General features: G+C 49.3%; 1 protein-coding gene across 2 annotated transcripts in view; it reads right to left on the bottom strand.

The window, feature by feature from the left end:
* Nucleotides 1-329: 329 nt before the first annotated feature.
* Nucleotides 330-20845, bottom strand: part of KIF5A (kinesin family member 5A) — a 31240-nt gene continuing 10724 nt past the window's right edge. The window contains exons 2-30 of one of the 2 annotated variants that reach the window (XM_011284094.4): nucleotides 18919-19006; nucleotides 18752-18825; nucleotides 18241-18345; nucleotides 17947-17995; nucleotides 17229-17284; nucleotides 16896-16983; nucleotides 16491-16615; nucleotides 15927-16031; nucleotides 15594-15742; nucleotides 15340-15488; nucleotides 14839-15014; nucleotides 13380-13448; nucleotides 12818-13024; nucleotides 12379-12525; nucleotides 11399-11587; nucleotides 10916-11033; nucleotides 10475-10539; nucleotides 10255-10364; nucleotides 9776-9877; nucleotides 8954-9014; nucleotides 8645-8716; nucleotides 8457-8561; nucleotides 7894-7914; nucleotides 5477-5693; nucleotides 5059-5212; nucleotides 4677-4759; nucleotides 4249-4276; nucleotides 3669-3782; nucleotides 330-2612 (exon numbers count right to left, since the gene is read on the bottom strand). In XM_011284094.4, coding sequence (XP_011282396.1) covers nucleotides 3704-3782; nucleotides 4249-4276; nucleotides 4677-4759; nucleotides 5059-5212; nucleotides 5477-5693; nucleotides 7894-7914; nucleotides 8457-8561; nucleotides 8645-8716; nucleotides 8954-9014; nucleotides 9776-9877; nucleotides 10255-10364; nucleotides 10475-10539; nucleotides 10916-11033; nucleotides 11399-11587; nucleotides 12379-12525; nucleotides 12818-13024; nucleotides 13380-13448; nucleotides 14839-15014; nucleotides 15340-15488; nucleotides 15594-15742; nucleotides 15927-16031; nucleotides 16491-16615; nucleotides 16896-16983; nucleotides 17229-17284; nucleotides 17947-17995; nucleotides 18241-18345; nucleotides 18752-18825; nucleotides 18919-19006 — 2991 coding nt within the window. In that variant the 3' untranslated portion in view covers nucleotides 330-2612; nucleotides 3669-3703. The remainder of the gene's footprint in view (nucleotides 2613-3668; nucleotides 3783-4248; nucleotides 4277-4676; nucleotides 4760-5058; nucleotides 5213-5476; nucleotides 5694-7893; nucleotides 7915-8456; nucleotides 8562-8644; nucleotides 8717-8953; nucleotides 9015-9775; nucleotides 9878-10254; nucleotides 10365-10474; nucleotides 10540-10915; nucleotides 11034-11398; nucleotides 11588-12378; nucleotides 12526-12817; nucleotides 13025-13379; nucleotides 13449-14838; nucleotides 15015-15339; nucleotides 15489-15593; nucleotides 15743-15926; nucleotides 16032-16490; nucleotides 16616-16895; nucleotides 16984-17228; nucleotides 17285-17946; nucleotides 17996-18240; nucleotides 18346-18751; nucleotides 18826-18918; nucleotides 19007-20845) is intronic. The other variant, XM_006933850.4, reaches the window with a different exon arrangement.

The following is a 20845-nucleotide window of genomic DNA, read 5'->3' as shown; positions in this document are numbered from 1 at the left end:
GGTGATGGTCTGTGGGAAAAAATGAAGAGAATGGGATACCATTTTTTGTTAAAAATTGTAAACAACCTAGATAGGCGTCCACCAGTACTGGAATGGTTGAATAAATTATAGAATACGTTTTTGAAAAATTATATCTATATTTTAATGAGGCAAATCTGCATATGATGACACGGAGAGATCTCCAGAATATGTTGTCAAGTGGGAAAAAAAAAATGTGTGTAAATCTATAGAGAAACATCTGGAAGGATATCCACCACACTGTCAAATGCCATTACAAGCAAGTAAGGGAGTGAGACCGGGGAGGGATAAAGATTTACAACACCACAGAGTCATCGTTGAATTTATTTTATTTTCAAGGTATCTATGTACATCAAGTAAATACACACTGGGGTTTGTGCGGTTTGGTTTGTCTTCCACGCTGGCATGCAACATTTTGGCAGATGTGAGTGGGCAGGCCAGGTGCCCCTTTGTGGTGACCCTAGCTCTCCGAAAGGGATGCTGTGGTGGTGGGAAGGGGTGGGGAGGGATGTAGAGTGAAGCTTCTGGTGAAGGCCTTGTGTGTGTGTTCTTATTTATGTAAGTGAATTATATTTCCCTTACATCTCTCTCCTCATCTGCCCTACACCTTCACAGTTTCTTAAGTGTTTTAAAAGAATCATTTGGTGGCAAGATTAAATAAAGCCCAAGTGATTCTGAGGTGCCCTGTTGGCAAATCTTAGCTCAAGTCTACAGGGGCATAGGTAGCTTCCTTCTTCTCCCATTGGGACTTTCCCTCTTTGCTCTAGGTTATGGGCTTGGGGCAGGGGAGGCAGATTGGAACCCCTTTCCTTCAGAGCAGTGGTTTTCAAACTACTTTACAGAACCCTCAGGTTCTAAACTCTTAGGACTATTCAAGAGCTTCTCCACCAAGGAAGCATTTTCCACCAAATAAAGAAAATGGAAACTGCCCAGATCTGCCTCACTTTTAGTTATTTTTTATATCGGGGTTCCATAAAAGAGTTGTTTTGAAAAATGTTTGAATATCACTGCTTTGGATTTACTCTACACCCTTCTGGTATATTTTTCCCTGCATGTCTCCCTAATTGCTAAAAAGGGGCCCAACAGGTAACAGAGGAAGGAACCTTTTCCCTTGAAGGAGTCACAGGCCGATACAACCTATATTTGCCAGCTGGTACTCACACCAAGCTTTCTTTCCTGACTTCGAAACTAGGTGATGGTTGCCCTGCTGGGGGATCCTGTTCTTCCACCCTACGTAAGACTGGGTATTTGGACATCAGGCTTTGTTTCTTGATTTGGAGCGACTTATGACCTCCACTCTCCATCCCTGCAGTTACCTAGAAAACCACCCTAGCACCATGTGGAAGGACACTAAAATAACAGTCCTATCAATTACATGGGGTGGTGCTGGGGAAAGAGCACTCCCCTCTAACCATCCTCCCCCCAGTCTGCTCTGCCCCTTTCTTTAAAGTGCACTTAGTACCAGATGGGGACATATTATCAAAGGATTTGTGTCAAGAGAAATTTTTTGACATATCATGGGGTAAAGTGAGGCTCTAGCCTGAAAGGAAAGCATCTTGAGATAGATATTTTGTCAATGAACTGGAAGGTCCCAAACCAAAAGGTGGAGATGGGAAGAACATGCAGCCCAATATGGGACAGAGAAAAGAATCCAGCTCCTCACCGTGGCAAAAAACACTTGGAATTTCCCAGTGTGTTCACCCCCCCAAACCCAAAGAAGCAATCATTGGCTATGCTTGCCTATAACTATCACCTGACAGATGAGCAACCATTTGATAGACTGTTGTGAAGAGTCTGCCTCCTCAAATTCTCAAAATATTTTAAGTTAACTCTAGGTTCTGTTCATGAGTTCTGGGGCAGAGAATATCAAAAGGAGTTTTGAGGAGAAAGGGAAATAGTCCCTTGAACAATCCATGTCCTCGGTCATCGGGACAGGGGGGTCAGGGGACAGGAAGAGGGAGGCCCAAGGTACACTTTGGAGGGTGGAGTTGCACACCCGGACTCCCTCGGTTCAGATGAGGGGTGTATGAATAAAATTCTACATGTAATTTAGCAGTCCTTCCATTTTACCCTCCCCTGTGCTATATGTGAAAGAGGAGGGAGGAAGAGTCTATTTCTGTATCTTCTTATGATGCTAAGACATTCTTCTGCTTAAGGCTTTGTGTGCGTGTGTGCATGTGTGCGTGTGTGTGTGTGTGTGAGTGAGAGAGAGAGAGAGAGAGAGAGAGAGAGAAGGATCACAGCCCTCTAGCTCCCATTTTTCCTTTTACCATCTCCGTGACTAACACCACTCAGTGTGAGAGACGCGTGTTTGAAAGAAGAAACATTCACCCTCCTCCCTATTACCCCAAATGAGGAGGGTATACTATGCTTAGAAATTGCTAAATACATCATTAGATACTTAGAGAGTAAGACAGAAGGGAGAGACATAGCAGCAGCTTTTGATATATAGATACAGAGTACAAAGAGATACAGAGTAAGAGTAGACATCAAACGGTACAGTCAAACAACAAGGGCTGGGGAGGGAGTTGTTAGTATCAGAGACCACAGGTTTGCAGCATGCTGAGAGAAGAGGCCTCAGTCCCTCTTAGAAACTGGGGAAGAAAGAGAAAGAGGTCGTGAGGAACCACCTTGTAGCCCAACCGCTCAACAGGAACAGAGTGGCATTTGTACAAATTTGGTTGACAGTCTTCTTCCTTGAATACCAACAACCAGACACTATTCTCCCAGCCCCTGCTCCTCTACCCCAGACCTTCACCTTGCTTCCCCATTCCTACTTCTCTGCCCCTCGTGTCTTTCTGCCTGACTGTGTCCGGCTTACTATCCCGGAAAGCCCCTGGAGTGGGCTTGGCTTGGATGCAGCCCAGTTAAGAGACTGACCATATCCTCTCGTTTCTGGTTCTCCAAAGAGGGAAATAAAACAGACTCCTAGTGTCCAGTTCTGGGCCCTAGAGCAAGTGAGAAGCCTGGTGATACACAGGACCCAGGAAGGTGCCATCGCTGCTGGAAAAGAGGACTTGGGGGCGGAGGCGGAAGAAGGGGGGCTCAGGGAGGGAACACGGCTATTTTCCACCTCCACTGAGCAAGGTGGGAGGGGAGTGCTGACACTGCAGTATAGAGACAAAAAGTTAGCCTTCCTGGGGCATTTCCTGGAGCTTACTGGTAACATACACAGATACGAGGTGTATGGGACACAGGTGTAGGGATAAAGCAAACATCTCCTTTACTGGAGGTGTCTTAGTTCCGAAAATACCTATCCATCCAAAATTATTTCAGGGTGGAGGCAGAGAGAGGGTTGGGATGATCTCTCAAGTCTCCTTACATCTACTACATTCCCTGACCTGGGCGTGACTCTAGATGGGCACCGTCCCCGCTCGCTCTTTTTGACATGTGGCAGCAACCCCTAGTGGCAGCAACGCAGTACTGTGGTCATTACTCTAGCCAAAAGGAAAGCTTCAGGGAGATGGGGAGGTCAGTGTCCACAGCCCGTGGGCCAGCACCGAAGTAGCCCCTAGGAAGGGAAGGCAGGAGCTGAGGGACAACTACATATTAAAAGTTTTGAGACAATAAAAAAAGCAGGAGAAACGAAGAGGTTGAGGGCAAGACAGGAGGCACCCTGAGGCTGGTCAGAGAAAGCAGCCTGGAGCTACCTGAAAGTGCAGGTATGCGGCAGTCCATAAGGAGATTAGCTGGCTGCCGTCTCTTGGTGGAGAGGGAACAGCTTGGCCTGGTCCTCAGCCTCATAGCCGCATGGCAGGTCACTCCTGGAAGAAGAGACCCAGCACTGTCAGCTCCATGTAAAGGAAAACATTCCTGTCACTTTGCTCTCCTGGCATCCCTACGAGATAACAAAAGGCAGGGACTATTCAGGGTTTACAGGAATACAAGGAAAATCAAAGCTAGAGAGATGGAGCTGACTTGCGCAAGGTCACAGGGTTCCCAGAGGAAGCAGAGAAACCCAGGTCATCGGGTGGCCCTGGTACTTCCCCGGCCCCCGTAATGGAGTTGGTGGGGGGAGCCGCAGATGGGATGGGGGGGGGACGTGCTCTCTGCCCCAAGAGGCAGGGGATGAGTAGATCTTCTGGACAACATGATGATGGCAAGAACGGTTCTCAGTTCCTCCTCCTTTCCCCGAAGGCTCCAAGGAACCTCCGAGTAGGGCCCAAGCGAAACTGAACCATTTCTTCTGGTCCCACCTAGAGAACCCAGGAGCAATGGGGACTGGTGTACCTGTTGTCATTGATATCTGTGGCATTTCCTGAAGAGATCATCATTGAGAACACAGGATTAGGAGAAGAAAAGAGACTGTTAGAAGCAGTTTCCCCAAACCCTCCCGCATCCTAACCCCTTAGAGAAAAAGGTAAGACTCTTTGGAATACAGCTGCCACCTGGGTCGCTATTCTCGACTACCCTAAGCTCCATGATTGTTTTATTTGAGAAAGGTCTCCCTGATCCCCCCTGAAGGAGAAGAGTAGCAGAAAGGCAGGGGAGGGTGAGGACAGGCACGGCAATGGGAGGAATCCGCCTCTAAGAATCCAAGACCCTGAAGTGATGGGCAGTGTTCCAGCTGTAGGCACAGGGTCACTTACTTCTGTTATTCTTTTCAACTTGCCCTGGGAATCCCAAAGGCCACTTGGTCACCCATCTTTTTCACTCACCATTGTCCATGTTGGCCTTCTGGTAGGAAGCCAAGGGACCTCCGGAAGACGTGGCCCCACTGCTGGTACAGGAGTTTGCAAAGCTGGATGGAGCAGAGGAGAGACATGCAGCCTCTGGCACCCGTCCTGCACTACTTGGAGGACCAGTAATCCCCTCAGTGATGGAGCCTCCCATCCCCGGAGAACAGAGGACAACTGCATGGCCAATGGCTGGGAAGGCAAGGCCCACCTTCTAACCATAGGTGTGAAATCGCGAAAGGGTCACAAATGGAGCTACTTAGGAAAAGAAGTAAGTGTCACCCAATAACGGACTCAATCGTATGCCTTATAGAGGGCCGAGAGCCTTGGGTTGGGACTGCAACCCACGCCAGTGGCCACTCACTACATGTCGGAGGTGGAGCTAGGTGCAGGCTGCAAGTACAAATTCTGGTAGTTCTGGAAGAGGCTGTTGGTGTAACTGATGCACTCAGGGCTCCGGGTGCCATAGGGGTTGGTGGGTGAAGATGCTGGGTAGTGGCCGGGCCGGACAGGTTTGGCTGTGGTAAAGAAAAGAAAATGACCATGAGGAGGCCGTCACCCTGCAGCTGCCCTGGTCCCTAAAGTCATTTTGCTGCAGCTGAACAGAGGTGTTTATAAGATCATTCACTGTTACACGTTTGGGGGATGGTATGGGGAGGGGGGGCTGATCCCGGGGTCGGGGTAGGGTAAAAAGCAGCAATCTAGTTGCTCGATGCTTAGGAATCTGCTGATCTCCCCCAGTGGTAATCCCACCCTGTCGGCTGCCACCCACTTGCACTCACCAATCTGAGCAGAATGGCCCCGCTTGCCGGAGCTCTTATACCGAACGGCCTCCTTGATGCGGTCCACTTCTTGCTGGTACCGGCGCTTGTCCTTCATGGCGCCCTCCTTGGCCTCCTTCAGTGCACCCTCCAGGGCCTTAACTCTCTCAGCCGTAGCCCTAAGTCGTTTTTCCAGTTTAGGAAGCTCACAACGCAGATCTGCATTGTCACGTACCAGCTGTGGGGTAAGACCAAGGGAAGGGGCCAGAGGCAAAGCCAGGGACCCAAGAGAGCCAGCAGTGGAGTGTGGGAGTGCAGGGCAGGGAGAGAGAATACAGAAAAATCAAGTCAGAGAAGACGGAGACCGTGTAGTTTCCTCAAGTCCTCGTTCCCTTTACCTAACTGCTCTTCTGGCCACTTCTTTCCTTCTCCCTAAGCAAACAGTGGTCAGGCATTAAAAAGTTACATCATTTTCTGAACAGCAAAACATGCCAACTCCACTGTAGCCCAGAACTCTTGTGACAGTGCCCTGGCCTCGTCTTTTCCTGGCCTAGATATCCACCCCCTAATATTGTGCCAGACCAACAGCCCCAGGGCAACCATGGGGATGAGGCACCCTTCTCCCAGAGATGGCTTTGTAGGCATGCGGGGGGGCGGGCCAGCAAGAGCATGGTAGCAGTCTGGAAGGTGGATATGGCATTGAGTGCAGGTTAGGTGCGGTGCAGAGCAGGAGCAGAAGCTGGAATACGGGAGCCCCACCTCACCCCCGACCCACACACATACGCACAGCACCCCATAGGAGGGAAAGAAAATGTTTGAGGTCTCACAAACATTTGTGCTCATTACCTTCACATACAAGGGGTTCCTGGGCTGCCCCTCCCGCATTTAAATTAAGCTAGAGAGTGGTAGCAACCACTCGGCAGCCAGAAAAGACTTCCTGACCTTTTTATAGGGTTTCATACAATAACTGGGGGCCCTACAGATTGCCAGAGCCAGCCTTGGAAGATACCAGGTAAATGAGTATAGTGGGGACCTCGGGAGAAAGGGCAGAGCTGGGAACACTTCTGTGCCTCTTTCACTCTGGACAATTTCAAGATTATAAACAATGCTTTGCTATGGGGATCGTTTGGCTTAATTAATAATAGGGCTGCAGTCCTGCCCATTTAAGATTCTATTCATTCGCTGAGGAAGTTTCTGCATCTCTCTCATTTTCCTTTCTAGTCTTGTCTCTGCTGAAGTAGGACATTATGAGGAGTCCTCCATTCTACAGGTAAGTAGTTTTTGATCTTTGGGACTTAGAGCAGAGGCAGATGCTTCCATGAGGAAAAAGGACACAGCCTGTGTCCTGATACATGCTACAATGTGGATAAGCCTGGAGGACGTTATGCTAAGGATAACAAGCCAGTCACAAAGCACAAATCCTGTATGATTCCACTTATGGGAGGTACTGAAAGGGGACAAAATCATGGAGACAGAAAGAAGAATGATGATGGTGGCCAGGGCCTGGGAGGCAGGGGAAATGGGGTATAGAGGTGCAGTTTTGCAAGATGATAGTGGTGACGTTGCACAACAGTACGAATACAAATGCACTTAGTACCACTGACCCTAAAGTAATTATGACGGTAAATTTTATGTGTGTGTTACCACAACAAAAACACTGGGGAAAAAATAAGCAATATGACATCCATTTGGACGGAGAAGGAAAGTGAACACAGAGAAATGAAAATAGGAAGGCGGAACTGATTACAAATGTTTCTTCCCTTGACTTTCAACTTTTCTGTAATGTTGTTACATTGTTATACTGCTGTATAATAAACAAAGCGGGGGAAATGATAGTGTAGCCCTCTGCAGGCCCAAATAAAATACATAAACCTGCAGATTATCACTGGGCCACAGTTCTGGGACTTTTCCTTTTATTATATTTGTGAAAAAAAGAAAAGGTGTACCAAATATTTGCTAAATATGCTGGGCATTGCACTGAGAAATTTAAGCTCCGATTTAGTGAGAACATGAGTTTTGTTTTGTTTTTATTAATTTTGAGAGAGAGAGTGCAAGTCGGGAGGGGCAGAGAGAGAGAGCGGGGGACAGAGGATCTGAAGCAGGCTCTGCACTGACAGCACAGAGCCCGATGCGGGGCTGGAACTCACAAACTGTGAGATCATGACCTTAGCAGAAATCGGGTGCTTAACCGACGGAGCCACCCAGGCAGGTGCCCTGAGAACATGAGTTTAAATCCAATGTTAAGGTGGATTGAAAGAAGGGAATGAAGGATAGATTAGGGTTTATTTTATGAATCAGAAGAGCCAGTTGATACACTGCCACAACTGTCTTCAAGGTTCAGATATTTGGCACTAGGGAGGGTGCTCCTGCTCTGTCCTCGCCAAACATTTCCTGTCCTGACTCCTCTGGACTGCCCCTTCTGCCTCCCCACCCCATACCTTTGAAACCCAGTCATCCACCTAAGGAACCGCAGCAGCAAGGAGGGGGACAGAGAGGCAGCAACTTAATACACAGGAGTTTCAACCGGCCCCGATCAGGGGGTGGTTGGGCCATCTGGAGGACATCCTTTAATTACCCTGCATGCCTGCCCCAGGCCTAGGCAGATGGAGTTCTCTCCATGAGAGAAAGCCCAACTTCCCCGGCTTCTGTCTTGTCCCATCGTTTCCTGTCTCTGACCAGTATCCCTCATGTGGCGCCACAGCCCAATGCCTCTGAAACCTCTATCAGTTTCAACCTCTCCCTCCACATCCATAGGCCTGGGGAATTTCACTTTGAGCAGAGGCAGGCAGGGAGCTTTGAGAGGGGAGAACAGGCACGGAACAAAGAACAAGGGAAAAGTGGGACCAAATATGGATAAAGAAGGGATTCGGAGGAAAAGTCAAAGGGAAAAGTAAGGAAGACATGCAAGTAGGTTTTCCTAAATCCAAGGGGCCTCAGAGGACTTGGGTCTCCTCGGCACCTGGCCTCAAGAGTTCTCTTCACCCCTGCCCCCTTCGCTTACCTGTTTGTGAACCTTTGTAAGCTGTTCCAGGTTGTTCTCAAGAAAGGAAATCTTCTGCTTTTGGGAGTGAATCCCCCCACTGTCCTCGGGCTCCATTTCTGCACTCTGATTAAAGACGGAGGGGTTAGAGAAACTTGAGGACAGGAGGAAAATATGGGGGCTGTGAAAAATCCTAGGAAGGCACTCACTTTCTTGACTCGAGTCGTGACGTCTTGAACGAACAGTTTGCGAAGGTTGTGGAGGGTCTGGAGTTCCCGGGCCTGGAAAGAATGGTGAGAAATTGGGGATGGCCAAATTACCAGGTCAACTTTTTCACTTCAAAATTATTGGAACCTTCAGCCTGCCTAGTCAGGTGAATCACTCATCCTTTAGGAAAAGATGTGTCCTGATTATGCCACAGACTGACTCTGCATAAGGAATGGGGTTATGAAGAAATCAGGGGGAAGAAATGAAGTCCCCACCTCACCCTGTTAACTTGGTACAGAGAAACCACTCACAACTGTCTCCTCCAGACCCTTGAGGTCCTGCTTGGACTGTTCATGTCGCTCATACAGAAATCTGGGGAGAAGAAGGAGACACAAGAGTCCCTCAGGACAGTCCCTCCTCCCTTTCTCCTCCCTCTCCGTTCCTTTGATCTATACTTTATTATTATTTATTATGCAAATTACCCTGTTCACTGTGTAGAAATTAGAAAAGAAAAAAAGATGAATTTCATAAAAAGCCCATAATTCTACTACTCACAGATCAAACCACCATTAACATTCTGGTGTCCATCTTTCCCAACTCTTACTTCTTCTTCTTTGTCTTTTTTTGTTTTTGTTTTTGTTTATTTATTTATTTTGAAAGGGAGAGAGCACCAGCTGGGGGTGGGGAAGGAGACAGAATCCCAAGCAGGCTCCACCCTCTCGGCATGGAGCCCGACACGGGGCTTGAACTCCCAAACCGTGAGATCATGACCCGAGCCAAAATCAAGAGCGTGACATGCAACCCACTGAGCCACCCAGGGGGCCCCACCCCCTCCAGACTCTTACTTCTACGCGTGTAGAGCCCCCAAAAACTTTATGGGATCCTACCATTCATACTGTTTTGTAACCTGCCTTTCACACTTAAGAGAACATCACAAACATCTTTCCGTGGCAACTAACAGTCAGTAGAGGTCCTTTCTGAAAGTCTCTCTTTGTTTCCCTTCCCCGCCCCATCACATGACTCTCGAGGGTGCCATGTGCACGTCTGCATCGCGCCCTGCCTCTGCCGGTGTGAGTGAGTGGCATTCTGCGCCTGCCCGGCGGCGGGTTTGCGGGCAGATACCCATCACTCACGTCAGCTCCTGGAGTTTGCTGCTCTTCTCATGCTCTTCATTCTTCAGCTTCTCGTAGTCGGCCTGGAGCTTCTCTAGCTCTAACTGGAGCTTCTGATTCAGGCTGCACAGGGCAAGGAGGTGTCGGAGAGAACAGAACGATGTCAGGGACCGGGAAGGGGAAGACCGGCGCTGCAAACATTTTCCTCCCGGTACAGCCGGGCCAAGTCGGGACTGATGCGTCTACCTTTGGATAGCAGAGGCAGACGCAGGCCGCTGACAGAGTGAGGAACCCTGAGCTATCCAATCACAAGAGCTCAAGGAGAGGGACTAGTCCTCACTCCCGTGTCTCCCGGGGTTGGGTGATAAAGCTGTGGCATCGCTGGGGGAGGGGCGCTTGGAAATGAGCAAAGCAGACCTTGGGCCAAGAGGGAGCACGCGTGTGGGCACGGCAAGGCAAGAGGCCCCGGGGAGGCCGGGGCTGCCCAGGGGGACTCTTACTCTTTGAGCTCATCGATAGTCTTCTGCTTCTCATTGATCTCGTCCCGGAGCCGGGCCAGCTGCCGGTGATGGGCCTCCCGATGACTCTCCATCTGCACCTCCAGGGCCTTCTGCAAACAACCCCACCCCACACTCAAAGCCGGACTCCCTGACACCAGCTTGGAGCGGGCCGGCTCAGCCCTGCCAAGCCCCAGTGGTCCCCTACAGCTTCCCCTCTCACCTTCACTTCATCTGTGTCCTGTGTGTCTGGCTCCTTGTCCTTCAGGGCCACTTCATGCACAGTTTCTGAGGGAAAGAAGGAAAGACAGCTTACCTCACACCTACCTCCTCCGGAGAGAACTTCCACTTTGTGACCAGAGCTCCAGGTCGGGCAGGCGACATCTACCCAGTATGGACCCTCCGTGATGTTCTTCTGGGTTAGGACAGTCCAATTGGACACAGCAGGGAAAGAGATCGACGGAGGGTTTATGGTTCGTGTACAATAAGCTCTGTGCAAAAGCATGCTAAGTAGCGTATGAGTTGGCCTCCGTGATGTCAGTCTAATGCATTGGATGAGTATGCTGTCAGGTGGTTTCTTCTGATGTCTGCCACTTTTCCTCCCTGCCCCCTCTGGGATCTCAGATCCCAGGATAAGTGGTTTGGAGGTTTAAGAAGGCCTCACCCTGGGCCTGGAGCTTGGCCAGCTCGTCACTCAGGGAGTCATAGGACTCTTCCAGATGCCGCTTCTTTAGCTCCACGCTCTGCATATACTCTGTAAGCGAGCGGATCTTCGCCTCGTGCTAATGGGGGAAGGGTTGGTGAGAGGAAGAAGAAGGGTGGAGTCAAGGACACAACTCCAGGCAGCACAGACCTCTGCAGCTCTCCCAGGCCCTCCCCTCCTGCTGCGCCTGCCTGAAGACACAGGGCCAGAGGCCATTTCTTTGGACCCTTCCTTTAGACCCCATCAGCTCAGAGGGTGCTATCTCCTCTGACCCTTCACTTCCCTGGCCTGGACCCTTCCCTGCCACCCCAGGCTCTTCTATCCTTGACTTTGGTTGACCCTAGGTCCTTGACATGAAAGTGGGTGCTAGGAGTTTTATCCCACAAGCTACAGAATCACCCTCCTTCCCATTGCACGCAAAGGCCCTCAATGCCCAGCGCTCACCTGGGAGATGAGGAGCTGACAGGAGGAGAGTTCCCGCCCGGTCACTTCCATTTTGCGATGACATTCGACCTGCAGGTTCTCTAGCTGCCGGCAGCGCTTGACCACAGACTTGACTTCCGATTTGATTTTGCTGATATAGAGTCGGGCCACCGTGAATTCCTCCTCGATGGCTCCGCTGATCTCCACCGGCTGTGGGGTGGGGGAGGGCAGGAAGAGGTACTTCTCTGCTGCAGGGAAGCTTTTGCCCATTCCCTTCCACCCTGCCGATCCCCGTGTACACCCACACACACAGGGATTCGGGTGGGAGAAGTATTTTCCAAACAACTTTTACCTGCCATCACCTGGCATTTCGTATTAAATCCTTCTACCTGTACTTAAAGATCCAGTTCCCACAGTCGCCCTCTTCCATCTTATAAAACAATATGATTTTCTTTTGCAGTCAAACTGTTCTGCCTGATCGCCCAGATGGGTCATTTTCACTGCCACAGATTTGCATATATCATTCTCACATCTGTGCCTCATCTCTAAAGCCTGCTATAGGCACATCTCCATTCCTTCTTTATTCAGCACCCTGTAGAAGGTGTATTTACAGTTGAGTTTGTGCAAAATTCTACTTGTTTTCCTGTATCTAGTTTATTTTTTTAAATTTTTGTTTAGTTTTTGAGAGAGAAAGAAAAAGAGCACAAGCGGGGGAGGGGCAGAGAGAGAGAGGAACAGAGGATCGGATGCAGACTCTGTGCTGATAGCAGAGAGGCCGAGGTGGGGTTCGAACTCACAAACCAGGAGATCATGGCCCGAGCCGAAGTCGGATGCTCAACCAACTGAGCCATCCAAGCACCCCATGCTAAAGGCATGTTTCCCAGATCTCTGGCCCACCTTCCTCAGCATCCCTGAGGGCCTGGACTGTCCACCCTGCATCTCCCACCAGTGCCCAGAACAAGAATGACATGAACAAGATTCCTGCCTCTGTCTCCACTCACCAGCTTAATCTCCCCGTTGCCCACGATGACACTGAACTCACTCAGGTCCTTCATCAGCCCATTCAGCACCTCAGCAATGCGTTTTCGCTGGTGTCCACTGACTTCCTGTAGCCGCTGCAACTCAGACTCCAGGGACAGCATGGTGGCCTGGGGACAGCCCCTTAGGTCATCCCACTGCCATCTTCCTACCCCCCTGCCTAGCCCAGGCAGAGGCCTCCCCCTCATACATGACCCTGAGGGCTGCTACAAAGAGAACATGGGCCCTGCAAAAGGGTTTGGAAGAGACAGGAGTCAGGAGGGCAGTGTGGTGACAGGTGGGAAAGGTTCCCGCAACACACCACACAGCAGTGCAAGGGTACAAACGTGACGCAGGGGTCCCTTTGGATGTGGGGGACGTTCTGGAGGCCAGGGAGCTCTTGCACCCCAGTCAGCCACTCACCACCTTCTGAGATAGCTCATCCACCAGAAGTTGGTTCTGCTGGCTCTTCTCCTCCACTTCCTGGGACTTCTGGTCGTAGTTCACGGCCAGCTCCTCCAGGGCCTGTAGCACTTCCTTCACCTCATCCTTAGCAGCGTCATTCTCTGACTGCAGGTGGCTCAGCTCCCGCTGGACCTTTTCATTGTCTCCTCGGGTGGACACCAACAGCTTCAAGAAAGAGGTAAGGCACGTGAGGGACCACCGCTATGGTCCCCTGGTCTGGGGAAGCTCAGAGCACTACCCCAGACAGGGTCCCTCTGGCACCCGAAGCCTGGAGCGCACAGTCTAGGAGAGGAGCAAGGGCCAAAGTGAAAGTCAGGAGGAAGGGGGGTGTAGGCTTCTTAGAAGCAGGACAACAGAAGGAAGAGGCACCCAGACTCCAAAATCCGTGGTTTACACAAAGCCCCAGTTAAGTCCCCAGACTTCTATAGTTTTGGGGGGTGACTAAGTCCTAAGCAGAAGACTAAGCCCTTCTTCGGGAACACACCGCTCTCCTCCCATGTCTTGTCCTCCTTCCCATTACCTCTTCCTGGTCCAGCATCTGCTGCTTAAGCTTCTCTATGAGCTGGCTCTGCTGGTTGATCTCATCATCCTGTTGGAGGCAAGGGGGGAAGAGGGAGTGAAGGAAGGCAGCCCCTTCCAGTCTAGATGGATGGGGTTGGGGCCAGAGGTCGGATCCTGACAAAAATCCAGACCGGTCGGGCTTTGTTAGAAACCCCAAAACCTAAAACGAGGTTTTCCCCTCAGCCTCTCACCTCACTCCTACCCTCACTTTCAAATTCCTTTCTTCTAGAAGATGATCTAACCCTGCCAATACCCAGCAAAAGCCTTTAAATTAAAGGACACGGCCTCTAACCGAGAACTCCCACTTTGGTCCTCCATTCTAATCAAATCATTCAAAAGCAAAGTCTTATGCATCAGAGGCAAAGATAGACCTTTCAGGGCTACTTATAAGAGCAAAAACAAACTACTCAAAACAAAGAAAACTAGAGGCCTTGCAGTAAGCAAGTGGTTAAATAGGTTTTGAATAAATAAATAAATAATAAATAAATAAATATGTTTTGATAAATGGACTTTTAAAATGCTTTTAAAATGCTGTTGTGAAAAAGATTTTTAATGAAAAAATACTTTTATGAAGAATTGTTAACAAAGTAGGAAATTGCTCCTTATAGAATATGGAATGAGGAAATCAGATGCAAAGTTACACACACAGTGCATCTCAACTGCATGCTCTCTGTATGAAGAAAAGCAAAATGTTGGTAGTGTTATTTCTGAATGGTGTGATGATGGGAGACTTAAATCTTCTATTTATTTTTATTTATCTTCCAAATTTTTTTAATGTTTAATTATTTTTGAGAGAGAGAGAGGGGTGGGGGCAGAGAGAGAGGGAGACACAGAATCCGAAGCAGGCTCCAGGCTCTGAGCTGTCAGCACAGAGCCCGATACTCGAACCCACGAACCATGAGATCACGACCTGAGCCAAGTTGGATGCTTAACCGACTGAGCCACCCAGGCACCCCTAATTTTTTTAATAATATGGGTAACATACAGTGTTATGTTAGTTTCAGATATATGATACAGCAATTCAACAATTCTAAATGTTAGTCAGTGCTATCTTCCACATTTGCAGTAATGAGTGAGCATTTGTCCCTTTTAAAATAAAAAAATATATATATGGGGCACCTGGGTGGCTCAATCAGTTAAGCGTCCGACTTCGGCTCAGGCCATGATCTCACGGTTCGTGGGTTCGAGTCCCGTGTCGGACTCTGTGCTGACAGCTCAGAGCCTGGAGCCTGCTTCGGATTCTGTGTCTCCCTCTCTCTCTGCCCCTCCCCTGCTCACGCTCTGTCTACCCTTTCTCTCAAAAATAAACATTAAAAAAAAATTAATAAAAAAAATTTTTTAAAGGCAGTAGAAGCTAATTCCTTAATCCCTCACTTTTCATCCCCCTGGCCTCCCCTCTGTGCCTTGGATGTCCTCACCTTGTCATCGAGCTGCTTATAGAGGCGGCGGATCTCCTCCTCGTATTTCTGCCTCTCCTCAGGCGCGATGCGCACCACGATGGACGAGTTGTCATTCACGGGGGTCTCCTCACAGAGCTCAGCTCCCAGGGCTGCGTCGTCCCCAGCCAGGCGCTCTGTCTCAGGCACGTTCTCTCCTGGCCAAGGGGCAGAACAAGATGAGGGACAGGAGGAGACAGAGCTGTATCCAGGAGTCCTTCCTCCCTCACTCCTCAACGCCAAGACCTCCGGGCAGGTCTCCAACTCTGTTGCCAAGTGCACCTTCAACCTTTGCTGGGGGGTGGGACAAGGGTGGTCAGCCCCCTCTCCCCTTCCCTCATGACCACTCTACTGCACGCCTCCAGAAACACAACCCTCCTGGGAGGTTCGCCTGTCCTTAAGCACCACCCCAGACAGGGCCCCTCTGGTCCCCCAAGCCTCCTCCTCCCACAGTCTCTCGCGCCCACTGGAACCCTCTCTAACCGCTGCGCCACCGGCTCAGCTCAGCCTCCAGCTTTGCGATCGTCTCTTTCTGAGCTTTTGTCTTCTCTTTCTCCTTCTCATATTTCTTCTTCCACTGCTCAGCAGTCAACTCCAGATTCACCGAGGCAGTGTTCTTAATGGTCTTTGCCCTGGGTGAGGAGAACAAGGAGATGAGACCTCCACGAAGGCTTACGTGACCCTGAGGGGTGAGTGCAGCAGGGGCTGGCATAGGGACGAGGGACTCTGCCACTGACCGCTGCCCGAACATCAGGGTGGACTTGGTCTCCGCATCGTTGTAGCTGGACGGTGAGCAGCAGATGAACATAGTTGTCCGGCAGTTTCCTCCCAGAGAGTCCTGGAGGATCCGTGTCATTTTGCTGTCACGATAGGGAACGTAGCTTTTCTGGGGGAAGGGGGGAGATTATGAATCAGGACGATACTCAACAAGGGAATCAGAAAGGACAGTGGTGCTGACTAAGGATCGCACACCCCATGAACCGGGCGTGATGAGATAGCAGCGGCAGCAGGAGGAGAAGCTGGAAGACGGGGGGCAGCCTGCAGAACAGGGGGGCCTGAGGAACACTCACTGTGCCCTCAGCCAGCGCGGAGATGACGTTCCCGAGGGCTGACAGTGACTTGTTGATATTTTTTGCTTCGTCCAACACGGCTCCCTCTGCTCCGGTCTTGCTGACCTACCAGAGAATTAAGGGATGAGTGTGTCATAAGCACTGCAGAGGGAGAGGGCTCTCATGGCCTCTTCTCCATGTAGGGAGATTCAGTCCAAGAGGGGCAGGGGCAGGGAAAGAGAACAGAAAAGGCCCTTCCTCTGTTACCCTAAACTCTCTTGCCATATTAAACGAAATGTCCAGAAAAGGCAAATGCACAGAAAAAAAAAAGTAGATTAGTGGTTGCTAGGGGTTGGGGGAAGGGAGCATAAGGAGTGACGGCTAACAGGTGATGGAAATGGTCTAGAACTAATGGCGATGGGTGCACAACCTTCCAAATATCCTAAAACCCACTGAACTGTATACTTCAAAATGGTAAACTTTATGGTATGCGCATTATATCTCAACTAAAAAGTTATTTTGATTGAAAAACAAAGCTCCCCCCCCGACCTCCTTGCCTACCCACCCCACCCCCAGGCCCCCAACCTTCTCGCTCCCTGCCAGGTCCACTAGATACAGCTTCCCACTGAGCTTCTGCTCGGTCTCCATGTTCTCCTGCTTGATGTTGATGAGGAAGATGCTGTGGCTCCGAGAGCTGTGTTCGTTCATGTCTGCAGGACCAAGGGAGGAGCAGTCCCTGTACTAATGCCTGTGGAGCCGAAGCCCTCAGCCCCCAGCTTCCACTGACCGCTGGCCCACCCAGAGAGAGAGGGAGCCGGTCAGGACTAGCCCTGCCCCAGCGTCTCCCAGGCAGCTGGCTTGCACACACAAGGGCAGCCTCTTCTTGCAGAGGACACAGTCTTCCCTCGCTTACTTCCAGTCCCTCAGCCCCAGAGGACGCAGACAAGCAGCAGAATCCCAGACTCGAGAGCCCCTTATATCCCCACTCACTGGTGACAGCCACGTGACGATTTGATTTCCCCTCATCAATCACATCTAAAATCTCCTCTGGGCTGGACACAAAGCGTTCAGTACAACCCTGCGGGGGTGGGGGGGCAAATGGACAGCGACCTGTGAACGTTGATCTGCAAATTAAATTACCTGCACACTGCCCACGTGACCTTTCAAGACTGTCTTTTCTGAGCCCTCGGACTCTCCCTGGTCCCTGAGCACATCTCACTCCCCCAAGCTATCTGCCCTCCAACTTCTGGGTCTCTGGTCTATCTTCTTCCCACAAGCCCACTGTCAATACACCCACCCAGGTGCCCCTGTCCCCACTCTCACCTTGACAAATGGCACCCGATTCTTGTCCTCATGCACAGATAGATTTGTCTTGGTCACTGAATCAAGACAATGCGGGGTAGGCAAGGTTAGCACTTCCATCCCCAACCCCACACCCTGTAGTCTGCTGATACAGTGGTTTCTCCTATGTGCAAAAGAGGAGAAAGACTTCCCCATGAAGCTTAACGTCCCTGCATACACTGAAAACTCAGTTTCTCCTCCTCCGGGATTCTAGCCTCAAGGTTCCAGCTGGTCTCAGGCTGTTTCTATGCTCTGGGTGAGCAGGCTCACCTTGCGTGTCTAAGCTCATCTTCTGACCCTTTGTTTTTGGAAATTCTGGTTAGTGGAGGCAAGGAACATGGGTATGAGTGTGTGTGCTCTCTGCATCTCTTAAAAATTTTTTTTAAACATTTTTATTTATTTTTGAGACAGAGAGAGACAGAGCATGAATGGGGGAGGGTCAGAGAGAGGGAGACACAGAATCTGAAACAGGCTCCAGGCTCTGAGCTGTCAGCACAGAGCCCGACGCGGGGCTCGAACTCACGGACTGTGAGATCATGACCTGAGCCGAAGTCGGACACTCAACCGACCAAGCCACCCAGGCGCCCCATGCCCTCTGCATCTCTTGCCAAACAGCACGCAATCCCAAGAGCAATGTGACCTTTCTTTTCTTTGCCCTCCTCACACCCCCACCCACCCAACGGGATTAAACAGCACTCACCATCCAGAAGGTCACGAATTTTGTCCAGGTAAATCTCAAAGTAAGAAACCTGGTTAGGGAGAAAGTGAAGAGGGCCTATCTTAAATCCGATACAAGAATCTCAAGTGAATGTGACTCACTCAAACGGTGGTAGTAGGAGCGAAAGGGCAGAAGAGAGTATCTTAGCAGAGAAGAAGAGCTGAGGTGACTAGAGCAGGAAAGTAAGTTGGGGTTCCCAGGTTCTCAGTGGGTTCATGTTACATCTTCCCCTCCCAGGCCCCATCTGAGGATGCCCAACTGTCATGCTGTGATCACCTTGATGTGGAACTCAAGGTTTTCATCCATGGAGTAAATGTGGTTAAAGATGTCTCGGGCAATTCGAGGAATGATTCCCATCAGCTGAGGGTCATGCAGCTTTCCCTGGGGAGGAAGCGTATTCCAGAATGAGGCTGGGACTCAGAAAGAATGAGACAACTCAAGAATGCAGATGAACACAAAGGTGATAGCTGATAAGAAGACCGTCTTAAGGTAGGAGGCAGTCACTGCCATGTCTACCTTTTTAGTGGAACAAGGAGAGAACTGAGTAGCTTTTAACTCTTATTGTAGCTGCTTTTCCAGATGAAAAGGAAAAAACTGGAATAGTGGAAAGGATGGAAAACCGCAGCAGGCTGGAGGGATTTCACTAAACTTCCACAACAGTAATGCTCCTCACTTCGTCCGCCAGATCAAGCAAGCTTGATTCCGAGATCTTGCCCCACACTGAGATTCCTTGGCTTCTCATTATCACTCCCCGCTCTTCACCTCTCATGAAAGTCAGAACCCTCACCTCCATGGTATGTGTTTTCCCTGAGGATGTCTGTCCATAAGCAAAAATGGTGCCATTGTAGCCAGCAAGGACATCTGGAAGAAATGGCAGAGAAAGAGCACTGGTGGAAAGAAGTGGGGTAGGGAATGGGAACCTGAAAACATACATTCTAAAAATATATCCATTACCTTTAACAATCTGCATGGCGCATGCATGATAAACTTGCTCCTGGGTCGTGTTTGGAGGGAACACCCGGTCAAAGACATATGGCTTCCCCTAGAATGGAAATAAAACATGGCAGACATCAGCAGGCAGGGTGTGAGGGAGAAGAAATACTGCAGCCCCCTTTCATTAGTCTGCAAAGGCACCTGTCTTTCAACCATCCATATCCATGGATGATTTGGGGGGATGAGGGAAACTAGAGAAAGAGGAGCAAAAGTTAGTACTCACACCAGGAGTTGTGCCCATGCGCTACTGAGTGTTATTGAGAAGTTTCATACCATGAGTTCGTGTGAGGGGATCTTAGTTTTTATGTGACGATTTAGTACTCTACCACTCCAGGCCCCTCCCTGGGAAACCAAATGGGAAAAGACAATAGGGCCACAGGCTGTGGAGAGTGAAGAACAATTCATTAACACTAAAAATCTACCTCTAGCTTTAAAAATATCTTCCTCAATAGATCCACGTGTCCTGATATGGAAGAATCTTTGAGATGCGTTAAGTGAAACATGGAAAGTTAGGGACATATGTATAGTATGTTTCCTATTGTGTAAATGAAATATACATATACCACAGCTACTGAGCTGTTGTGCAAACACTAATGCAAGCTCTCTCTCTCTCTCTCTCTCTCTCTCTCTCTCTCTCTCTCTGTGAAAGAACTATATGAAATCAGAAACATGGGTCTCCTTTTAAGGAATCAACTTTAAGTAAAGAGAAACTATGAAGCAATTCACTGACTTGCAAGTACTTAATTCAGTTTATATGTTACAAATCATGTGTGCTGATAAGAATGCTAAAGATACAGGGGTGCCTGGGTGGCTCAGTCAGTTGAATGTCTGACTCTTGGTTTTGTTTTGGGTCATGATCTCATGGTCATGGGATCAAGCCCCACATTGGCCTCTATACTCAGTATGAGCCTGCTTGAGATTCTCTCTTCCTCTGACCCTCTCCCCAACTCATGCTCACACTCTCTCTCTTTTTCTAAAAAAAAAAGAAAAAGAATGCTAAAGATACAAAATATTTAAACCTGGGGAGCCAAACCAAGTATGTATTCACTATCCAATCATACTAAAGATCTCTGGTAATATTAAATGAGACAATGTTTGTTCTCCACCACAAGTGACAAATTTCTGTCATGTTTCCCTGCCATTCAGTTTAAAGAAACTATGACTGAAGCGCCTGCATGATTCAGTCAGTAAAGCATCCGACATCGGCTCAGGTCATGATCTCGCAGTTCGTGAGTTCAAGCCCCACATCGGGTTCTGTGCTGACAGCTCAGAGCCTGGAGCCTGCTTCAGATTCTATGTCTCCCTCTCTCTGCCCCTCCCCAACATGTGCTGTCTCTCTCTTTGTCTCAAAAATAAATAAAAATCGGAAAAAAAGAGAGAGAGAGACTATGACTGGGGCACCTGGGTGGCTCAGTTAAGCGTCCAACTTCGGCTTAGGTCATGATCTTACTGTTTGTGGGTTTGAGCCTTGTGTTGGACTCTGTGCTGACAGCTCAGAGCCCTGAGCCTGCTTCAGATTCTCGGTGTGTGTCTCTCTCTTTGCCCCTCCCCCACTTGCACTCAGTCTCTCTCTCAAAAATAAATAAAGCATTTAAAAAAAAGATAGAGACTATGACTTAGTTGTCAAATTGTTTTACTACAGAGCCCATCTTTATCCAACTGAAATGTAGAACTCTAGGTCTACGGTCACCAGAGTTTGGGAGACATGTCTTAACTAATTAAGGAAAAGTCATAAAACTTGGCCAGAGCTGGATATGGTAGTGCTGGGAATATTCACACTATTCCATCTATATGTAGAATTGTTTTCTAGAAGGAATTATACAAAAATATTGGCCGTGGTTACTATGGAGAGAGACAAGTCTTTTATTTTTCATTTTGTATCTTGGGC

This window comes from Felis catus, chromosome B4, assembly GCF_018350175.1.
Source record: "Felis catus isolate Fca126 chromosome B4, F.catus_Fca126_mat1.0, whole genome shotgun sequence".
In the NCBI taxonomy this organism is placed as follows: Eukaryota; Metazoa; Chordata; class Mammalia; order Carnivora; family Felidae; genus Felis; species Felis catus.
Note: the sequence above shows the minus strand (reverse complement) of the source record. Positions and strands in the feature narration are given on the sequence as shown.